This window comes from Lissotriton vulgaris, chromosome 9 (assembly GCF_964263255.1).
Source record: "Lissotriton vulgaris chromosome 9, aLisVul1.2, whole genome shotgun sequence".
Classification (NCBI taxonomy): Eukaryota; Metazoa; Chordata; class Amphibia; order Caudata; family Salamandridae; genus Lissotriton; species Lissotriton vulgaris.
Window position 1 is genome coordinate 698743112 of NC_141697.1, and position 23733 is coordinate 698766844.

The 23733-nt window shown below is 47.6% G+C and overlaps 1 protein-coding gene across 10 annotated transcripts in view; it reads left to right on the forward strand.

The window, feature by feature from the left end:
- Positions 1–23733, forward strand: part of CLASRP (CLK4 associating serine/arginine rich protein) — an 893416-nt gene that overhangs the window by 161808 nt on the left and 707875 nt on the right. For all 10 annotated transcript variants that reach the window (XM_086938423.1, XM_086938429.1, XM_086938425.1 and 7 more), the window contains one exon: positions 13129–13226. In XM_086938423.1, the coding sequence (XP_086794549.1) occupies positions 13129–13226 (98 nt within the window). The remainder of the gene's footprint in view (positions 1–13128; positions 13227–23733) is intronic.

Sequence of the window (23733 nt, forward strand, 5' to 3'; positions counted from 1 at the left end):
GTTAGGTTTGCCAGCACATGTGTTTGCTGTGACTAGGTCACAGGCCAGAAAATGCCCCACTGAACAGGTGCTGGATCCTGGAACAATGGACCAGACACCTTCCAAGAAAAAGAGCAGTAGGGTTAAGGCTGTGCCTTCCCCCTTGCCCCAGGTTGTGGATCAAGTCTCAGAGGAGGCTGACCTGCAGGAATTGAGGGAAACTGAGCCTAGAGAGTTTGAACTTGATCAAGTTGAATTCTTGGGTTCAGGGGGACCCTCAAGGGAAGACCTGGGGAAGGACCAGTTAGGCTGCCCTTCTCTTGAACCCCTCAGACAGCAGGCTGCTGCTGAGGCTGCTGGGAACGCCACAGGTACCCACAAGGTATACTGGGAAGATGGACTCCTGTACACTGAGTCAAGAGACCCCAAGCCTGGCATGACCAGGAGGCTGGTTGTACCCTTGTCTCAGAGAGGTTTCCTACTTACCTTGGCCCATGAGATTCCCTTAGCAGGACACTTAGGCCAGACAAAGACTTGGGACAGGCTTGTCTCACACTTTCACTGGCCTCACATGAATGAGGATACCAAGGAGTTTTGTCGCTCCTGTGTCACTTGCCAAGCCAGTGGTAAGTCAGGTGGCACAACAAAGGCCCCCCTTATACCAATGCCTGTGGTGGGGGTGCCCTTTGAAAGAGTGGGGATTGACATTGTTGGTCCAATGGAACCCCAGACAGCATCAGGGCACAAGTTTATACTGGTGGTAGTGGATCATGCCACCAGGTATCCTGAAGCTATTCCACTTAGGACCACCACAGCCCCTGTGGTGGCAAGGGCCCTAGTTGGAGTGTTCTCCAGAGTGGGCTTCCCTAAGGAGGTTGTCTCTGACAGAGGTGCAAACTTCATGTCAAGCTATTTAACTGCTATGTGGAAGGAGTGTGGTGTCAATTACAAATTCACTACACCCTATCACCCACAATGCAATGGGCTTGTTGAAAGGTTCAACAGGACCCTAAAAGGGATGATTCATGGACTACCTGAAACACTCAGGCGTAGATGGGATGTCCTGATGCCCTGCCTTCTGTTTGCTTACAGAGAGGTCCCACAAAAGGGGGTTGGCTACAGCCCTTTTGAACTTTTGTATGGGCATCCTGTGAGAGGCCCCTTGTGTTTGGTGAAGGAAGGATGGGAGAGACCTCTCAAAAAGCCTGCAACCAACATAATGGACTATGTACTTGGTCTCCGCTCCAGGATGGCTGAGTATATGGAGAAGGCATCAGAAAACCTTAAGGCCAGTCAAGAACTTCAAAAAGCTTGGCATGACCAAAAGGCTGTCCTGACTGTTTATCAGCCTGGACAGAAAGTGTGGGTGTTGGAGCCAGTGGCCCCAGCAGCACTCAAAGACAAATGGTCTGGGCCCCACACAATTCTTGAGCAAAAGGGAGAGGTCACCTACCTGGTGGACCTTGGAACTCCCAGGAGTCCCCATAGGGTACTCCATGTCAACAGGCTCAAAGCATATGTCGACAGGAAGGACATGAGCTTGCTCATGGCCATAGATGAGGGACAGGAGGAAGAGAGTGACCCTCTCCCAGACCTGCTCACTCAGAATCCTGATGATGGGTCAGTAGATGGTGTTGTCTTTTGTGGCAGCCTCTCTGAACATCAGCAGAAAGACTGTAAACAGGTTCTTCAGTCTTTCAGACATATGTTCTCTCTGACACCCAGTCAGACCAATTGGTGTACCCATGAGGTTGACACTGGTGACAGCCTGCCAGTCAAGAGTAAAATCTACAGGCAGCCTGATCATGTTAGAGACTGCATAAAAACTGAAGTGCAGAAAATGTTGGAATTGGGAGTCATTGAACCCTCAGATAGCCCTTGGGCTAGTCCAGTAGTTCTAGTGCCAAAGCCTCACACCCAAGATGGTAAGAGAGAGATGAGGTTTTGCGTAGACTACAGGGGTCTCAATGCAGTCACTAAGACTGATGCCCATCCAATACCAAGGGCAGATGAACTTATAGATAGATTGGCTTCTGCCAACTACTTAAGTACATTTGACTTAACAGCTGGGTATTGGCAAATCAGGTTAGCTGAGGATGCCAAGCCCAAAACAGCATTTTCAACCCCTGGTGGGCATTATCAATTTGTGGTAATGCCCTTTGGTCTGAAAAATGCACCTGCCACCTTCCAAAGGTTGGTGAATCAAGTCCTTACTGGGCTGGATGACTTCTGTGCAGCATATCTAGATGATATTGCTGTCTTTAGCTCCACCTGGGAGGATCACCTGGTCCACCTGAGGAAAGTGTTAGAGGCTCTGCAAGCAGCAGGCCTCACTATCAAGGCCACCAAGTGCCAGATAGGGCAGACACAGGTTGTATACCTGGGCCACCTTGTAGGTGGAGGCCAGGTTCAGCCACTGGAGAGCAAAATACAGTCAATCAGGGACTGGGCTCCTCCAACCACCCAGACTCAGGTTCGAGCTTTCTTGGGCCTGACTGGATACTACAGAAAATTTGTCAGGAACTATGGTTCCATTGTGACACCATTAAATGAACTGACAAGTAAAAAAATGCCAAAAAAGGTTCAGTGGACAGCAGGCTGTCAAAAAGCATTCGATGACCTAAAGCAGGCCATGTGCACAGCACCTATCCTTAAGAGTCCAGACTACTCCAAACCATTCATTGTCCAAACAGATGCTTCTGAGTTGGGTGTGGGAGCTGTTCTTTCTCAACTGAATTTTGATGGTCAGGATCAGCCCATTGCTTTTATAAGCAGAAGGCTGACCCCCAGAGAGAAGAATTGGTCAGCTATTGAGAGGGAGGCCTTTGCTGTGGTTTGGGCCCTGAAGAAGCTGAGGCCATACTTGTTTGGCACTCACTTCAAGATTCAGACCGACCATAAGCCCCTCTTGTGGCTAAATCAGATGAAGGGTGAAAACCCCAAACTGCTTAGGTGGTCCATTTCCCTACAGGGGATGGACTTTACAGTGGAACATAGACCTGGTACTGATCATGGCAATGCCGATGGGCTCTCCAGATATTTCCACTTAGAACAAGAAGACTCACCTGGTCAAGGTTAGCTTATTGTCCCAAAGTTTGGGGGGGGGTCATGTAGGAGAGTAGGGTCTGCAATCCTATGATCACCCAGATTTTTTGCTTTTGTTTCACTGGTTTACGACTTTCTCTGGCTGTGGGCCTGCCAATCAGACCCACAGCCTGGCTGTTCTCTTTCTAAATTACTTCATGTACCCTAGGTGCATCTACCAATTGGTACTGGGCCACCTTATCAGACCCTGTAACTCAGGGCATAGGTGTACCCAGGGCTACCAGGGGCTGCAGCATGTATTATGCCACCCCTGGCTGGCCTCCTAAATTTGACACAACTGGCTGCATGACAGCTGGGGCAAAGTCGTGTAATCACCCTTTGCTGTAGGTGTAGTATACCTATACCTAACCCTAAAATGGACACACAGATTCCTATCAGTCACTCCTATGGCAGGCCTTGACAATCCTGAAGGCAGAGTGCTTGGAATCGTGTGAGATGGTGCTCTGGCATGAGCTGAGCCTGTCTGCAGCTTGCGGAATCAAGCCCTAATAGCTGTTCCATGATATCGCATACCATATACTCTTAAGTGCATTATAATCCTCGCGGTTAAATGCTATCTTTGGTATTGCTTTATCAAAACATGTCGAGTAAGGTGTCATACGAATTGGAATACTAACCCCTCGCCAATTCTGGCGACGGGGTTAGCATTCCACCCTTCTAGAGGGACACGACATGTATGTAACTGTGAACCCCGGTTAAAGTTAACTGAAGCCTCAGCTCCACAAAATGGATGCTGCCACCACAGACACGAGTCTGACCCCCTGCAGCTGGGAGTCCTTCCAGCGAGGGGAGCCTGGACAAAGGGTTTCCTGTCAGGGGCGGTGCTAGCACCGTCCCAGACATGGTTTTGTGTATCCTGGGTAGGCAGGGCTTTACAGGAAGGTGACTGCTGAGTGGCACCCCGGTGCTCACTACGCATAGGCCGGTCTGAACCAGTTCCAGGGGCACACCAGCCCCTGGCCTGGGGAAGTCCGGCATGGCTGAGGGGTGTAACCACCCCCCACCTAGTCCCACCCATAGGCAGGACCTAGTCACCGGGTCAGCCCCCTTTTTTAGTATAAAGATGGGAGCGGGCCCCCTGTTAAAATTAGATCATCTTTGGAATCAAGATACCACTTTCTTCGAAAGGACTTCACGATTTCTTCTTCAAGATTCTCCCTTGTGGCTAAGGAGTAGTCACCCTGCATCCGCAGGCACCATCCTAAAGAACACTGCGGCCTGCTGCAAGTCCTTCATCACGAATCCGACGACCCAGCACGACGAGACCCGGCTTCCCTGGCACCTCTGACCTCTACTCACCTCTACAGCAAAGCTGAGAACCGTGAGTGCGACGAGACCTCAAGGGACCGACGATCGCCAAGACTGCACGACATCTTTATTGCAAGCCCACCGAGTCTTCCACTGGTGAGTGCTTTGGGGTCCGAGAAGCCCCAACCCTGCGCAGCTCCAGCACCCAAGATCAGCCTCCCTGCATCTCCACGATCGGCGTGGGGCCCTTCTGCTGTTTGCTGTGCACCGCGTTGTTTGGCTACTAGCCGGCTGGCTTGTGGCCTTCTGAACGACGCCCGACGACAACTCTTCTGCTGGTCTGGTTGCTCCAGGCTGGCCCTTGCTTCCTTGTTCAAGAGAGGCACCCCGGACCCTCCTGGTCCACTCCAGACGCCATTTTAGGTCCACCGCGTGGGCTTGAATTTGCCAAGGCTTTGTTGCCCAATCCTGGGTCCAGCGACGCCGACAGCTTCCATCTTCGTGGGACAGCTCGATCCTCCATCCTGGTCGCCGACAACGCCTCCTGGTCCGTGAGATCTTCGAGTCAAGCGTCACCCACTCACCTAGTCGAGGTGGCTACCATCCGGTGCCCTCCTGGTGCCCACTGACTACTGGCTAGTAGTCTCGAACTTGGTCCCCTCTGCTTTCAGGTGTCATCTATCTTCAAGATCCAGGCTTGGATCCGACTGAACTTTCTTCACTGGTCACCGGCCAGCATCTTTTCTTCCGGCTCCTGGTCCGTCTACGAGGATTCCCGACGTCTTTTCAGACCTATGCAGCTGCAGCCCCTGGGCTAGGTAACTTCGGCATTTCGGTGCCCCAGCATAGCCTCACTATCCAAGGGTCAGAATCTACTTTCGTTTTCTCCCTACCAGGTCGGGTTCGCCCGAGAACACTAACTTTCTAATTCCTAGCTACCATAGACTTTTGTCCCGCATCTCGCGTGAGAGTGCACACACTGCACCTGAGTCCCCTAGGCCTCCTAGAAGTAATCTAACGATTCCCTAGTCAAGTCCTAGCGATTCCAAAAGCTATTAGTACTGTACTTACCTGCTAGGAATTTCGCATTCCACTTTCAGAGTATATGGTTTTCCGTGCCCCTCGGGCATTTGTATATACTGCGCTAACTTAAGTATTTTTGTAAGAGTTTTGGTTTGTGCTTAGTACCCTGTCCTCATAAAGAGTACAGGGCTGTTGTGATCTTTAATAAATAACTGTTTATTTTCATAACACTTGTGTGGTGTCCTTTCACTGGGTATTCAAGGGGTATATGTGTGGTAAACAGCTGGCTTAACACGCCCTCTCGAGTCTTTAGTCTTAGACTGCTCGTATCCACGCTACTAGGATAGCTGGTCTATAAGGTTGACTTACAACCAATCATCAATAAGGGTTGCTGGACTGATACATAGTGTTCACTAGAATAGTGAGCACTGCATATCAGGCCACCTTCTCACAGTTACGCAGATAGGTCTGGTTTCCTGTTCTTTGGGAATGTTGTTTTCCAAATGGGCGTCTCTGTGGTTGTTTTGTGCCTGTTTCAAACCTCTCTTCACAATTCGTTCTCGATAGTTGTGTTTTAGGAGCTTGATTTCCAGATCAGAGGCTTGTTTTTAAAAATCATTGAGTTCAGAACAGTTCTTCCGGAGTCTGAGGAACTGTCCTTAGGGGATATTGTCCCGAAGGTGTCTGGGGTGGAAACTATTGTATAGCAATAGGCAATTCTTTGCCGTTGGTTTGAAATGTGTGGTAGTTTTGAGCTTGCCGCTGTCCGGATAAATGTTTAGGTCAAGGAACACCAGGTTAGTGTTGGAAAAAGTATGCGTAAATTTCAGGAATGTTTTTTGTTGGTTGAGCCATACTATGAAAACTCCAATAGATTTCAGCGTCTCCTTTCTATATCACCAGGACATCGTCGATGTACTGTTTCCAGACAATAATATTGTCATGGAACAGGTAGTGCTAATGTAGTATTTTGTTTGTTTCTAGATGGTGTACGTAGAGACCAGCCAGACTAGGGGCAAAAGTGCACTCCATGCTGGTCCCGTGTGTAGGAATGTGGATACCCGACTATGATTAGCCCAGAATTTTTTGCCTTGTGTTTAGCTGGTTTTCGACTTAGTTGGCATGGTTCCCTGCTAATCAGGGCCCCAGGCTATCTGCTCTCTCTGTAAATGGACTCCATGCACCCTAGGTGCATACCCAATCTGATACTGGACACCTTATCAGCCCCTGTACAGTGCACTATAGGTGCCCAGGGCATAGGTGCATCCAGGGCCTACCAGGGGCTGCAGCATATCTTTTGCCACCCCTGGCTGGACCTTAAATTGACACAACTGGCTGATCACTCAGCTGGGGCAAGGTGGTGTAATCACCCCTTGCTTAGATATAGTATGCCTATATCTAAACCTATATCTGGACATATATATACCTATAAGTCACTCCTATGGCAGGCCTTAACAATCCTGGAGGCAGAGTGTTTGGTTTTATGTGAGATGGTGCTCTAGCATAAGCTTAGCCTGTCTGCAGCTGTCAGGACCAATTCCCTTAGCTGTTCCGGGATAATGCTATACCATATACTCTTAAGTGCATTATAATCCATTGCGGTTATATGATAACTTTGGTTTGGCTTTATCAAAACATGTTGTGTAAGGTGTCATACGATTTGGAATACTATCCCCTCGCCAGTCCTGGCGATGGGGATAGCATTCCACCCCTCTAGAGGGAGAAGACCTGTTACTTTACTAAAACGAGGTTGATTTTAAAAGAGCCTCAGCATCACAAAATGGACGCTTCTGCCACAGACACAAGTCTGACCTCCTACTGCTGACCGAAACTTGGCAGGGGAGGCCTGGACAAAGGGTTTCCTGTCACAGGGAGGTGTCACACCACCCCAGACAGGAGATAGTGAATTGTAGCAGGGAGGTTTGAAAGAGACCAGACACTGCCTGGGGAGCACAAGGCTTCCCCTTGCATAATCCGGTCAAACCGGTTCTGGGGCACACCAGCCCCAGTGCGACCCTGGACAAAGTGAAAGGGATGTAACCACCCCTTTCCTGGGTCCCACCCATAGGAGGGACCTAGCAGGTAATCCAGCCCACTAGATTGGTATAAGAGGGGGAGCAGTGCCAATGCACATCAGATTATCCTGACTGAAACTTATGAAACGAAACTCTGGACCCTTCGACATCTTACTCGACGTAGAAGACTGAAGAATCTCCCTTGTGGTCAAGGAGTGACCACCCTGTCCAAACAGGCAGCATCCAGCACCTCAACGTTTGCTTTGTTGCAGTTCCCGCCGGAACTCGAGCGACAGAGTTCGACAAGACCCAGCGTTCCTGCCTTCTAACAGCCCGATCCACAGTCCCTGCAGAGCGGAGACCCGTGGAGGCGACCTGAAGCGTGGGGCCGGCCATCTTGGAAAGACCACGAGGCGCTGACCTTGCAGCTTCCGAGGCTCCCTCGAAGCTGTGCATTGGGGTTTGAGAAGCCCCAGCCCTGAGCCACTCTTGCACCGAAGCTCACCCCTCTACACTCACCGAGTGCTGCGTGGGGCCCTTCTGCATCTTTTGGCTCAACGCGTTGGTCCGGTCGCTTGCCTGTTGGCTAGCGGCCCCAGTACCGACGAGCCTTTGAATTTGAACTGGCAGTCCGGTTGCTCTGGACTGGCCCTCGCTCCCCTGAAAAGGAGCACCCGCTCTGACCTTCCTGGTCCGAGTAAGAAGCGATCTTCGAATCCTGCGTGGGTTGCGCTTGCCAAGGTTTGTTTGCTCCAATCCGGAAGCCGACACCGCCAACAGCGAGAGCCTTCGTGGGACAGCTCGTGATCCACTCCTGGACATCCTCGGTGCCCCAGAGTCCACTTGGCAGCGGAGACAAGCTTCTCGACATCTACCTGATCGCGCCCGACATTGCCTGGTTCCTTCCTGGTCCCACCCTGGTCACTGCTGAGTGACCCAGACTCAGTCCCCTCTGTTTTCAGGTCATCTACATCTTCGATCCACCCTTGGATCACACCAGACACTTCTCTTCTCGACGCCTTCAGCATCTTCATCTTCAGGCACCATAGACCTGCGTGACGAAACCCGACACTACTTTGCACCCGTGCACCCGCTTCCTGTGGGTGAGGTAACTCCGCAACGCCGGTGCTCCTGTACTGGTACACACCTCTAGTGTATATGTCTAAAGTTTTTTCCCTCTAGGTCAGTCAGAAGACTCTTAAAACAGTAACTCGATAACTTTTACGCACCATTGACTTTGCATTGGTGCGTGTGTGTGCTTTAAGCGCTGCACCCGAATTCCGCAGGCTTTTCCCGACTTCAGTATTGCTAGTCCCGATTAGTCCCAGCGATTCCCTAGGCCCTAGACCTAACCACTGTTCGATTAGTGATACTTATACCACTATTTTAGTATATGGTTTGAGTGGCCCCCCGCCCTCATCCTTAATTGTGCAACTTTTGTATGTTTAACTGTGCTTTTGTTTAAACGCTTGTGCCTCTGCACTCATAAAGAGTACAGAGGATTATTCTAGTAATAAATACATATATTTTTATAAAATATAACTTGTGTGGTGTCCTTTCATTTGATATTACAGGATTGTGATTGGTAAAACAGCTTGCTTAACACGACCTCTTGAGTTAAGCCTTTAAGGCTGCTTAGTCCATGCTACCCTTAGGATAGCTTGTCTATAAGGTTGACTTACAACCAGACACCATAAGGGATTGTTTGGACTGATACAAGGTGCCCCCAGAATTGGAGACATCATATATCAGGCCAGCTTCTCACACCGTGTTTTTGTAGGTAGTGTACCCCTTCGTACAGAAAGAAGTTATTTTTCAGGGCCAGGGAGATGCATTCCATGACCATGTTGCGTGGTGTATGATAGTCCTATGTTGTGGAGAATAAAACTACTTCTATGATGTCAAGGGTTTCGTCATGGGGTAAGCTAGTATATAAGCTTACGACATCAAGTCCCAATCCCTTTACTATATGGCTGCTTTTCTAGTCTCAGTGCACACAATTTCCTTCGGATTCTGAAGACAATAACCTATCCAACAGCGAGATCAATATCCTCTTTTCCAGGATCAATGGCATCATGCATTTTTCTGTTCCCGAATGCATCCCTTACATGAGACCTCTGCAACAGCATCAAGAAGATCAATAGGACCAACTCAGGAAGATAGGACAGAGTGATTCCAATCACTCATGCAAAACAATCACTCAACTGGCGGAGCTGCTCAGAGAACCTTCTGACAGTCATGAATTTCCATCAGGACACCCCAGCACACACCATTGTGATGGATGCTTCCCTTTTGGGTTGAGGGCGTTCACATGGATTATCTTCAAAGTCAAGCTTGTGGTCTCCGAAGGAACAGTCTTATGTCTGCCTCCTGATATTGAGAGCAGCGCATCTAGCTCTCAAAACTTTCCTCCTGTCTTTCAAGACAAGCTCCCTCTTTGTTCAAGCAGACAATACAACAACCAAGCATTATCTCAATAAGCTGGTTGGCACGAAATCCAGACCTCTATCCTTGGAAGCACGAACAATCTGGAAATAGTTAATCTCCAATAATCTCAGGATCACAGCTGTCCATCTTCCAAGAGTCCAGAATGTTCAAGTGGAAACTCAGTAGGACCATTCAAGAAAATCCCAAATGCGTATTAATTCAATTCTTCAAGTTCCCTTTTAACAAGAAGTGGTTCTTCCATTTCTCTTTTATTTGGCTAATGTTAAACTGCAATTTTCTTCCATTAATGTAGACCTTGCTGCAATTGCGGCCTACTGACGATGACCTTTACAAATGTCCTTTTGCAAAATACCTGTGGTCAAGGATTTCCTGGAGGGCATCCAGACCATCTGTCCTCTCCGGAGATCACTTTCTCCATCAGTTAAATATTTTCCTTTCTCGCCTTTGGGTCCTTCCTTCGAACCTATTAAGTAGGCATCTAACACCTATTCTTGAGGACTGCCTTCTTGGGCACTATAACATCTGCTTGAAAAGTTAGTGAGTTAGTCTCAATGTTCCCACAAGCCTTATGCAGTATTTCATGGTAACAGGGTAGTAATGAGGATCCATCCTAAATTCCTCCCTAAAGTAGTATCACAATTTCATGTTAATCCGACTATCTCCTTACCTACTTTTTTCAGTGCCTTACATCTTCTGCAGAGAGACCTCTTCATACTCTCAACGTTAGAGTATCAAAGTTTTATCTAGATAAGACCAAACCTTTGAGGAAGTCAAAACAACTATTTGTCAACTATGTTCCCTTACACACAGGATTGGTTACTGCAAAACACTCCTTGTCTAGGTGGATTGTCTCCTGCATAATCCTTTGTTACAAGAAAGCAAACCAGGTCTTACCTGGGAAATGGTGAGTCCGTTCCACCAGAGGTAAAGCAGCTACTACTGCATTATTTGAAAACATTCCAATTTCTAAGGTCTGTAAGCGGCAACTTGGAGATCCGGTCTCACCTTTACAAGACACTATTGCCTTGATTCAGATTCGAGAGCAGATGCTCAAGTTGGGCAAGCCTCCCTAACAAATCTTTTAATTTAATATCATAGTTTGACTCTTCCATTTGTTTAGGAGTTGCGCTAACAACTCTATTCAGTGCTTATGATTATCAATGGACATCCCCTGAGACAAATGGAGTAATTCCTTACCTGTAACCCTAGTTCACTCTCAAGGGAATCTCCATTGAAATCATAGGCAACCCTCCCTCCTCCGCAAGTGAAGAGAAAACATATGATTAACTCTATCCTCCTACTCGCTGCATAAAAAAAGGACCGGCTATACTGTCGCCTACAAGGCATAATGGGATATTGGAGTTCAGAGTGCCCTTGAAGGCGCAACCTTCTTTTCTCAATGTTTCAATTCTAAAGCCTCTGCATTTACATTGGCTTTCCTTCCTACTATTCACTTTAAAAGAAAGTAAAAAATAAATTGCTCTTATTTAGTTTTAAATACCTTTTGAAGACTATGCTTTTTTTCTTCCAGCTTTTAAAGCAAATTAGTGGACTTTTTTCAATATAGCCTGTCTTAAAGCAGCAAATTGTACATTTTGTCACATGCACCCCCCCTGACCTTTGTGAAGTAAGGCGAAGATACTGTAAAAAAAAGAAAAAAATGACTTTCTGTAAAAAAAAATGACTTTGAAAGCTGTCATCCAGGCTACCCCCACATCAGCGGGACTATTTAATCCTTAAGATTTTAATGGAGATTCGGTTGAGAGAGAACTAGGTTTACAGGTAAACTATTTTTGTCCACACTAATCGACTGACTGCCTGACTAAAGAAAATGCCTCACAGTCATCTTTGTCTAAGCGACCTGTTAGGGGTGCCAATGTGTGGATTGAATGACTTATTTTGTAACAGGCTCGAATCACCCCAGACCGGGGTATCTTGGAGCCAATAATGTTTGAATTACGTTTGTCAGATATCTGCTCAAACGCACCGATTCCTGGGCTCGGACCTCGATCCATGCAAATTAAACTACTGTTAGAGAGCTTATGTATTGTCTTTGGAAGAGCCGTTTTGCTTGTAAGTTCAAAGTGGATTGCAACTTAAAAAATATATAAATTGCTTGCTACCAATTGCTCTGTTATCCGAGCCTTGGTTTTCCTGGTTTTTCATTTGTTGAAATAAATGACTTGCCTCTACAGTCATCTTGCAGGCTCAAAAATTACTCCTCTTGAAGGGTTATTATGCATGGAATGAATCTTGGCTTCTCCGTTTTTCATCTTAGGTTTAGACAATTAGATGGTTTATTTAGGTTGATGAAATAACAAATTCATACTGTATAATGTTTTCTCAAAAGTTAACTTTAGTCTCATTTGGCATTACATATATAGGTTTTAAATTAAAATGAAATGTAATAAATGTTAATATTCACTCGCTTTCTATCCTATTTGGGTTGTTTGTAGACAGACAACAGTTCTGTTATTTTTTTTTTTGTAATGCAGTTGAGCTAAGAATTGCTGTTAGGTAACAAAATCACTTGGCTTTCTTATACCCTTGGTGCTGCCTTTTTTCTTTTTGGGGAAGATTATTAGAAAGTATTGGCACATATTAAACGTTTTTCTTGTCATTACCGTCAAGCTCAGTTTGTCGAGGTATCGTTTGACTACTGCATTGGCAATCCCTCAGAGGTTTACCTTGGCAGACAGTTATTGGCCAATCGTTGTTTGTCCTGAAATGGTAATTTTTATATCTTGAGTTAACTCTTAGTTAAATTGCAGAGGGAGGTGAGTGTAGACTTGCTGAAAGGTATGATGTTCTGTGGTTTATATAAGCTTATCAACTGCTTCTCTTGTTTGCAGTTTCCTATCTTCAACTAGTTGTAGTAGTCACCAGTCCCACATTTGAAAGTGATTCCATTTTGTGCCTTGTGAAGATATATCCCAAAACTTGTGCTGATAGAGTGCTTGCTTGATGAGAATAAAGTTATTTTTAGTTCACATATATGTTTGTCAGCACTAAAACATTTTAGAAGTTCAGATCTGTCTGTAAGACTTCCCATATGAGTGACCTAGTGGACATTTAGAACTAAAATTATAGAGGGCCAATGTTAAAAAGAACATATAAAATGCATTGAACTTCTTAGGGTATATCTTACTTTCAAATATCTTGCATGCAAGACTGTCCTGTTTAATTCACTTTAACATCATTTACAAGACTTTTACTATTTGTTTATATTTAAGAGTGAATTATTTTAACTAGAAAAACGGTATTCAGTATTTATTTGCTTTGTGGCTCACAAACTTCTATTACATTACAGAAAAAGGATCCAGCTCAGTTTTTGCAGGTTCATGGTCGGTCCTGCAAGATACACTTGGATTCCGCTGTAGCTTTAGCAGCAGAGAGCCCGGTTAATATGCAAGTACCTTTCTTTTTTTAATTATGGACATCTGTGTTGTGCTTCATATATTTCCAGTTATTGCATCATAACATACTGCCAACTTTCCAATCATGGAAGAAATAGGTCCAACTTGCTTAAAATGTGGTTTACCTTGCAGTTACTTCAACAGATCCAGACCACCCTTGAATTATTTTTTATATGTGGCATATTACTTTGCCATTTTAATTTTTGTTGTGATTTCGCATGCACGCATGGGTGCAAGAGGTGGCAGCAATATTTTACCCATCGGAAGAGGTGCTGGAGAGTTTGCGAGGGGCCCGGTAGAATCTGGAGGAGATGTAACTGGATTCTACGTAAAAGGACCCTAGGATAACATGCTGTAATAGATTGAAGGCTAGTTATGTGCTAAATTGTGGCTTACTCCAGTATTGGAACTTTCATAGATTCCCATGCTTGTATCATTCCCCGTTGTGGAAATGGGAGTCCCCGGTATACATAAAATAGCAATAGAAACCATTACCAAAACAGAAACTAGGCCTAGGCCCATTCTGCTTTTGCAACCTATCCACCTCTTTTAATAAAAGAGACCAAAAAAAATGAACAACCAATCTTATTAGCCTCACCCCTTGGAACCCTCCTGAGAGAAGCTCGGAACCTCAGATTTTCTACCGCACTTTCTGCAAGGGGTCTCCACTGAGTTCTGGTCAGTTTATTCCTACAACTTTAATTCTACAACCTTTTCACCAGTTTTTTCTTCAACAACGTCTTCAGGATTTCAGATAAGGAGAAGAAGGCCCTCTTTAAAGCCTGGGCTACTTGTGCTAAGAAGAGGTTATATATTGAGGACCAGCACAAAGATTGTATTTACTTTCTGTACCCAGACCATAAGGCTACAGACTGTAAGATATGCGGCACATTCTCTACCAAGACTCTACGAGACCGTGTAGGGCTTCTTTTGACCTGGCTCCAGAAGCTAAAATCAAGAAAGGAGCCAGTGTCAGCGAATGAGCATCTTCTCAGATTTCATCCAAAAGGTCTGTAAAAAGGGGTAGAGCTTCTCCTTCACCTTCTGAGAAACGCCCTGGTAAGGCCCAGAAAAAGGCTTCTGATAGGTCGAATCTCCTCACCAAGGTGTAAAGGAGAGGGAAGGACTATCAAAAGGAGTAAGTCTTGAGAGGAAATCCAGTTCTGTTCCTCCAACTTCTCCTCCTGCGGCTCCAAAGACCTTCAAAAAGCCATCATCGTTGACTTCGGAGGTAAAATCATCAAAAAAGGCTCACTCGTCGACATCGCCGTCATCCACTCCGTTGACAAAAGCACCAACAGTCTTCTTCATCTATGACCTCCTTCGATGGGCTCGTCGATGGTGGTTTCCTCGTCACAAGCAATGGCACAGGGCTCTGTGTCGACGAGTTCGACGCCTGTGGTAGTTGTATCGTCGAGGACGACAAGGATGTCGACGACAAGTATGACGACGCCTACTAGGTTGACAACGACTGCGGAGATGTCGACGATATCTACGATGGCTGCGTTGACCAAGTCTATTTGTCGACGATGCTTTCTTCTTCGTCGATGGTGGAAAAAAATTCTATTTTGTTCAGAAAACATCGAATTACACCGAAGATGACGTTCCTCAGGAGGGTGACTCCTTTTCCTCCTGCACTCCTCCTAGAAGAAGAGGAATCGGAAGAGGATGATCGACCTTTTGGATTTGCCGATAGCCCTTCTCAGCTACATGTTAAATGCCAGAACACAGATTCTGAAGGGGAATATGAGGATTTTGAACAGTAAGGTCCTCCCTCACAGTATCAACAAAACTACCAACAGGAGATGTTCCAAATGCCCTCCTCATTACTGACCGACTTGCAAGCTATGCTGTTGGATTACAGAAAAAGGTTCGTAACACAGCCGCCTGTTCCAATGGGGGTGCTGGTTACTACTGTTCTCCCGTATTAGGGGTGTCTTTCATAGATTCACATGCTTGAATATTCCGTCCCACGGTACATAAAATAGCAATAAATGCTAAAATATATGTATGTGAGAACATAACATAAGGAAAAAACTAGAAGTAAATACATAACTGAAACCTCAATTCCTCCATAGGAATGCATGATAGAGAAAGAAAACACTTGTAACATATCACTGTCATTATGTAGTCCAAACTACAGCCAATCAGGCCCCAGCACCCTCTAGAACCTTCTCAGAAGCTCAAGCCCTCAGATGTTCTACCGCACGTCGTGTGAAGGGAGTCTCCCTGAGCTCTGCTCGTTTTTTTCCTCAACTGCTTCTTGTTTCCTGAACTTTCAACATGTCAAGTAAGAAGTCTTTATTCCGACCTTGCTCTTCTTGTGGGAAGTTGCGTCTTTTTAAGGAGGACCCCCACAAGAAATGTATTTATTGTCTCTACCCTGAGGATGAAGTTGGCAGCTGCAAGTTTTGTAGAACCTTTTCTAACAAGACTCTGAAGGTCAGAGAAGGCAGTCTCCTCCTTTGGCTCCAACGTCTTAAAGACAAGGATTCAGCTCTGTCTGATGCTGAGTCTTCAATCTGGACCCTCCTCTGCAGCCTCTAAGCGTGGTAGTGTGCAGGATATGCCTTTTCCTTTTCTAAAGAAAAATAAACTGGCCCTGCCTTTGGTCTCTGTGGTGTCCCCACCAGCTCCTACTACTGCTACGCCCACGAGACCTGGCTCTCAGGCGTCTTCTGCTGCCTCACAGCGTGTTTCCATACCTAAACATGCTTCGTCGTCGACTGGAGCGTCTACGAGCGTTCCGAAGACGAGATCTGCATTGTATACATCAACGACAATGACGACTGTGTCAGCTTTTTGCTCGTCGACGATGGTCTCGTCGACTGCCTCTAGATCGACAAGAGTTTCATTGGCCTTTCAGACTGTCTCTTCGACGATTCCTATCACCTCGTCGACGAAGAAACCAGCATTGTCGACGAAATCCATCAAAAAGTCTTCATCGTTGACGAAGATTCCAACGACGAAGACTCCGTTGACGAAGACTCCGTCGACGAAGACTCCGTCGACGAAGACTCCGTCGACGAAGACTCCGTCGACGAAGACTCCGTCGACGAAGACTCCGTCAACAGGGCTCCGTCTACAGGGGTGTCTACTGCGTCGACGACTTCGGCGGCTTTGCCATCTAGAAAACTTGTGTCGGCGACGGCTCTGTCGACGAGCTTACCGTCGACGATGGATTCATCGAAGTAATCTTCATCGGCAGCCATTTCAGCACCGTGAACGATAACGTCGACGGCACCGTCTGTGAGAAGTTGGCCTGATATGCAGTGCTCACTATTCTAGTGATCACTATGTATCATTCCAAACAACCCTTATTGATGATTGGTTGTAAGTCAACCTTATAGACCAGCTATCCTAGTAGCATGGACAAGAGCAGTCTTTAGGCTAAACTCTAGAGGGCGTGTTAAGCCAGCTGTTATACCATCACATATACCCCTTGAACACCAAGTGAAAGGACACCACACAAGTTATGAAAATAAAAGGATATTTATTTATAACAAGTCTACTCTGCCCAACAGTGTCCATCTGTGGGAGGTCCCTAACTAAGTTTAAAGGGGATCCCTCAGGAGTCTGTTTTATTTTCACTTGGCTAGGTCTGCTAGCTTCAGTGACCCTAATCTGCTGATTGGGGAGTTCTTTTGGACAGGGGGCCCTTTGGGGTCCACCACTGACCTCCCTGACCTCTACAGCCCTGGGCCGGCTGAGGCAGGATAGAGAGGGGCAGGTTACCTGCTCCAGACTGGGTCCCACCTTGGAAGGGTCCACTGACATCAGGGGCTCTGCCAGGCTAGGCCTGACTACCTCTGGGGCAGTTCCTTCACAAGGGGTCAGATCAGTTCCCTGAGGAGGCTGATCCTTTCCTAAAGTCTGGTGGGAGGAAGATTTCTCTTTCTCCTCCATGCTCTCTGTCTGAGTGGAGTGATCCATAGTTTCAGGCTTCACAACACTATTATCTGTTTGAGTTTGAGCTGTGGCCATCACAACTCCAGCAACCTTTTCACGTAGGGACTCAGTTTGGGTATGGGCTGTGACCATCACAGCCTTGCCAACCTGTTCAGGGAAGGAATCTGTCTGAGATTGGGCTGTGACTGGCACAGCCCTCCTGACCTGTTCAGGGAGGACATCTTGCACTGGGGCTGTGGCTATCACTGCCCCACTAACCTTACCATGGAGGTTTACCATTTTAAAATGGGTTTCTTGCTCTACCTCAGCCCAGGCTGAGATCTCTAAATCATTCCCCAGTAGGCAATCTACAGGCTAGTTTGGTGACACTGCCACTCTCTTGCGGCCAGTGACACCTCCCCAGCTGAGATTGATCACTGCTATGGGATGATCTCTCTGCACTCCATCAATGTTGGTTACCTGGTATGTGGCTCCAGGTATAAGTTGCCTTGAGGGGACTAGGCTCTCAGTCACCATGGTGATGCTAGCCCCTGTGTCTCTGTAGGCCTCAACTTTTGAACCATTGATGAGGGGCTCCTGTCTGTACTTGCCCAAAGTGTAGGGACAAGCTGTGAAGTTGGCAAACCCCATGCCAGTCTCACAGACAAGAGTATCTAAGTCAGGGGACCTGGTTAGGCCAGAGTCCCCAGGAACTCCCAAAGTAAATGCACCCAGATTCTTGGGGGCACTCCCACCACCTGGGGGATTACTACTAGTAGTAACAGGAGGCTGGGAAGTTTTACTTTGGGGTATGTTCTCCTTATTGTCGTTGGCCCTTGGGCAACTGCTGTCAGTTTTGTAATGGCCTACCTGTTTGCAGGTATGACAATAAGGTTTCTTTTGGGAATTGGAAGGATTTTGGGACCCACCCTTTTCAGAGGATTTTTGGGGCCCTGTGGTTTGATCAGAAGATTTATTCCCACCCTTCTCTTGAGGCTTGGTTGATTCCTTCTTTTGGTCACCACCCTGGTTCTTAGGCCTAATCCTGGTTCTGACCCATTTGTCTGCCCTCTTACCCAATTCTTGTGGAGAGGTCAGATCAGAGTCTACCAGGTGCTGGTGTAATAACTGGTTCTGACAATTATTTAAGACTTGCTCTCTCATAATAAGATTATACAATCCTGTGAAGTCAGTAACTTTACTACCCAATAGCCAGCCTTCTAGAGCCTTAGTGGCACAATCAACAAAGTCAGCCCAATCCTGAGACTGAGTTTTCTGGGTGTCTCTGAACAGCAACCTGTACTACTCAGTTGTTAAGCCAAACCCATCAACCAGTGTATTCTTCAGGACTTGGTAATTGTTAGCATCCTCAGCTCTAGTAGTGAGGAGCTTATCTCTACCTTTGCCTTCAAAGGAGAGCCACAAAATAGCTGCCCACTGACTCTGGGGGTTGCACTGGACAGTGCATGCCCTCTCCAAAGCAGTCATCCATTTGTGGATGTCATCCACTTGTTTAAAGGGGGGCACTATCTTACTCAGGTGTCTAGTGTCTAAACTCCTGTCTTTTTCTCTTGGGAGAATGCTGCCACCAGTGGGGTCTGCCCCGCTCAATTTCTGCTCTCTAGCAAAGACAAGTCTCTTTGGCCAGGGCAAGTTCTTCCCTTTCAATCCTCAGATTGACTTCCCTCATCTTAGCTTCATGCTCTCTTCTCTGAGGGGATGTCATCCCTCTATGAGAAGAGGTCTGAGAGCCATTGGTACGAATGGATCTGTTAGAGCCTCTGGATAGAGACCTAACTCGTCCATTCCCAATGTTAAGCCTGCCTGAGAGTGGGCCTGGGGGTCCCCCAAATCTATTTCCATGCCTGCTTAAGTTGGTCCTGGTGAGTCTACTGACTTCTACCTGACCCTTGTCTGCCTCATCCCCTGACAACTCCTGATCCTCTTCCTACTCTTCACTTCCTGTTCCATTGAGGTTGAGGTCAGGGTCCCCAAGGGTTCCCTCTAAGGGGCGCATTTTCCCATCTGGATTAGAAGGGCCTGTGTTAGAAGCCCTCCTTGCATCATAAGTCTCTAAGAGACCTATCAGAAATGGGATGGTAGGGTTAGAACCCTGTTTTAGCTTCCTGGAGGTACACACTTGTCTCAACTCCTGGAAGCTAAGAGCTGCATATCTTGACATGACCTGTGGAGGGTCAATAAACACAAGAGGGGTCTCTGCAGACTCTCCGTGGTTAGACATGCTTCTAATGAGGTGTACGTGGTGCACTTACCTACACTATTTGTTTGCCTACTGATCCCTTGCTAAGAGTTGTAGTCAGGGTGTGCTAAGCCCTGTTAGACTACAACAGCTGGTTCAGTAGAACTCGGAGTATTCTAAGCTAAGTTATATGTACCTTGGTACTTATGTGATCTTTCAAATGATATTCTTAGGATACGTGTGGTAAAACAGCAAGCTCAAATCCCACCGCTGCCACCAATGTGAGAAGTTGGCCTGATATGCAGTGCTCACTATTCTAGTGATCACTATGTATCATTCCAAACGACCTTTATTGATGATTGGTTGTAAGTCAACCTTATAGACCAGCTATCCTAGTAGCATGGACAAGAGCAGTCTTTAGGCTAAACTCTAGAGGGCGTGTTAAGCCAGCTGTTATACCATCACTTATACCCCTTGAACACCAAGTGAAAGGACACCACACAAGTTCTTATGAAAATAAAGGATATTTATTTATAACAAGTCTACCCTGATCTCTTTATGAGTCAGGGAGCTAAGCACACAACAAAACTCTTAAGAAAATACTTTAAGTCGCACAATTTACACAAATGCCCGAGGGGCACGAAAAACCATATACTACAAAAGTGGAATGCGAAATACTAGCAAGTAAGTAACCAGATCCAGAGGCATTAGGATCGCTAGGACTACACTACTGAACCTTCAGGTTAGGAGCGGGAGGCCTAGGGAGATCGGGTGCAGAGTGTGCACTCTCACGCGGGATGCGGGACAAAGTCTATGGATGCTAGATTTCGTAAAGTTACAGTTATCGGACGAATCCGACTAGTTAGGCTGAAAACGAAAAAGGATCTGGACACTTAGATAGTGGACCTATGTTGGAGCACCAAAATACTCAAGTTACCTAGCCCAGGGGCTGCGGCTGCATAGGGTTCAAAAGACGTCGGGAATCCTCTATGGAGCCTGAAAGAAGAAGTTGCTGGCAGGCGACCAGTGATGAAGTTCGATGTGATCCAAGCCTGGATCGAAGATGGAGACGACCTGAAAGCAGAGGGGACTCAGTTCTTAATCACTAGCCAGTGATCAGGTGGGCACCAGGATGGCACCGGATGAAGTCACCTCGACCAGGTGAGTGGGCGACGCTGGGCTCTGCAGTCTCTCGGACCAGGAGGCGTTGTCGGCGACCAGGATGGAGGTGCGAGCTGTCCCACGAAGGTGTCTGCTGTCGGCGATGCTGAACCCAGGATTGAGGCAACAAACCTTGGCAAAGGTAAGCCCACGCGGTGGACTCAAAATGGCGTCTGGAGTGGACCAGGAGGGTCCGGGGTGCTCCTCTCTTGGAAGGGAGCAAGGGCCAGTCTGGAGCAACCAGACCAGCGGTGGAAGTGTCGGGGTTCGTCGTCATGAGAGCCACAAGCCAGCAGGCAAGTAGCCGGACAATGCGGTGAGCAGCAAAGAGCAGAAGGGCCCCACGCAGATCTCGTGGATGCTGGGGGGCTGGACTTCGGTGCTGGAGCTGCTCAGGGTTAGGGCTTCTCAAACCCCAAAGCACTCACTCGAGGATCCCTCGGCGGTCGTGCTGGATAAGCGTTGTGCAGTTTTGAAGATGGCCGGTCCCTTCAGGTCTCGTCACACCCACGAATCTCAGCTGGGCTGATGTAGGTAGAGGTCAGAGGTGCCAGGGAATCCAGGTCTCGTCGAGCTGGGCAGTCTTGATCCGGAGGATGGACTTACAGCAAACCGCATGCGCTTAGATGGTGCCCGCTGGTGCAGGGTGGCTACTCCTTAGCCATAAGGGAGAGTCTTCAGAAAGGTTCAAGAGTTCTTTCGTGGAAAGTCATCAAGATTCAGAATTATCTAATTTGGGAAGGCCCAAAGTGGCCAGCTCCTACCTTTTATACTAAAGAAAAGGGCTGGCACGCGACTAGGTCCTGCCCATGGGTGGGACCAGGAGGGGGGTGGTTACACCCCTCTCCCTTGTCCGGACTTTCCCCAGCTCAGGGGCTGGTGTGCCCCTGGAACTGGTTCAAACCGGCAGATCCATAGTGAGCACCGGGGTGCCACTTGCAGTCACCTTCCTCTCAGCTCTTCCTACCTGGGAAACACAAAACCCTGTCTGGGATGGTGCTAGCACCGCCTCTGACAGGAAACCCTTTGTCCAAGCTCTCCTCGCTGGAAGGACTCCCAGCAGCAGGAGGTCAGACTTGTGTCTGTGGTGGCAGCATCCATTTTGTGATGCTGAGGTGTGAGTTAACTTTAACCGGGGTACACAGTTACATACATGTCGTGTCCCTCTAGAAGGGTGGAATGCTAACCCCGTCGCCAGAATTGGCGAGGGGTTAGTATTCCAATTCGTATGACACCTTACTCGACATGTTTTGATAAAGCGATACCAAAGTTGGCAAATAACCGCGAGGATTATAATGCACATAAGAGTATATGGTACGCGTTATCATAGAACAGCTATTAGGACTTGGTTCCGCAAGTTGCAGACGGGCTCAGCTCATGCCAGAGCACCATCTCACATAATTCCAAGCACTCTGCCTTCAGGATTGTTAAGGCCTGCCATAGGAGTGACTGATAGGAATACATGTGTCCATTTTAGGGTTAGATATAGGGATACTATATCTAAAGCAAATGGTGCTTACACCACCTTGCCCCAGCTGTCGTGCAGCCAGTTGTGTCAGATTTAGATGGCCAGCCAGGGGTGGCATAATACATGCTGCAGCCCCTGGTAGGCCCTGGGTACACCTATGCCCTGGATACCTAAGGTATACTGTACAGGGACTGATAAGGTGGCCCAGTACCAATTAGATATATACCTAAGGTACATGGAATCCATTTTACAGAGAGAGCAGTAGGCCTGGGGCCCTGAATAGCAGGGTCCCAGGTCAACTAAGTTGAAAAACTAGCAAAACACCAGGCAAAAAGTTGGGGGTAACCATAGTCGGGTATCCACCTTCCTACACCGTCGACGATAACGTCGACGGCACCGTCTTCATTTGCCTCGTTTCCTCTAGTGCCTTTACCTTCTTCTGCATCTGTCGGCACCGATCTTCCACACCATCGCCGACCAACGCCATGCCACCAGTTGTCTGCTCCTGATCCGCAGCCTCCTTCACCTATGTTTGCCACTACCTCTGAGCCCGGCTCGGACTCTGGTAATGATGTGGATGACACTTTCGGGGCGGCCCACAGTCCGTCTGATCTCATCATCAAATGTCAAGATTCCGGCAGTGACGACGAAGGCGGCGACCAGGAGTTCCATGCTGAGGAACAGTTTGTCCAAGTTCCAATGGCTACTTTGCCTTTGATTTCAAATCTCCAGCATATGCTGGACGACTACAACCAGTGTTTTCCACCAACGCCGCAAGGTACTCCTAGACCATCACCTGCTGCGACTGTGACAGCTCCGCCAACGGTTCTGCCACCTTTGCCATCGACTCCTACACCCCAGGTTCAGACGTCTGTCAAGATTCACACAACTGTGTATCCACAGGATGCGGATGATGAGGCGATTCCTGAACGGGAGGACGGAGAGGTCCATGATGACACGGATAATGATGATGTCTCAACTGGCATGGCTGAGTGGGACAACTACCTAATGCAGACGCCCTCCCCTCCGCCAGGAGAATCTGGAAATTCCCCTCCAGTAGATATTGCCAGTTTTCATCTGTTGATGGATGGAGCGGCTCAGCGCTTTAAATTGCCAAGGACACAGAGAGAGGAGGACTGTTTCCTCTACGATTTCAAACATCAGCCTTTCAAACAAGTCCACACGATTCCAATAATCTATTTCATATGGAAGGAGGGAGTTTAGCTCATGCAGGCTCCGAATTTGTTACCTGCCCAAGTGCCACGCCTTGAGAAGAAATATAAGGCCCCAAATGGTTCACCAGCATGCCTGGTCTCTCACCCTAAGCCGGATTCGGTTGTAACTCAGGCAGCACAGCGTCGGGCCCGTAATCCTGCGTCTCCAATCACCGCACCTCCAGATAGAGAAGGTCGGCTCCTAGACGCTATTGGACGAAAATTCTCCACCATGGCTTCCACTACAGTACGGGCGGCGCATGCCTTAGCCATTTTGGCCGCTACGGCCGGCAGATGTGGTCGGACATATCTGCCCTAGTCGACCTCATCCCGGACGCTTCTATAGCTGACGCACAGCAAATCCTTCTGGACGGACAAAGAGCATCTGAAGAGATGATTGACTGCGCAGTCGATATTGCGGGCACTGGTTTCCGCCAGCTGGCTAGTGCGGCTGCTTTACGACGCCAGGGTTGGTTGAAGGCCACCTCCTTCCGGCAGAAAGTTCAATCCAAGATCCTTGATATGTCATATGATGGTGAATCGCTGTTTGGGTCCCACATTGACGAAG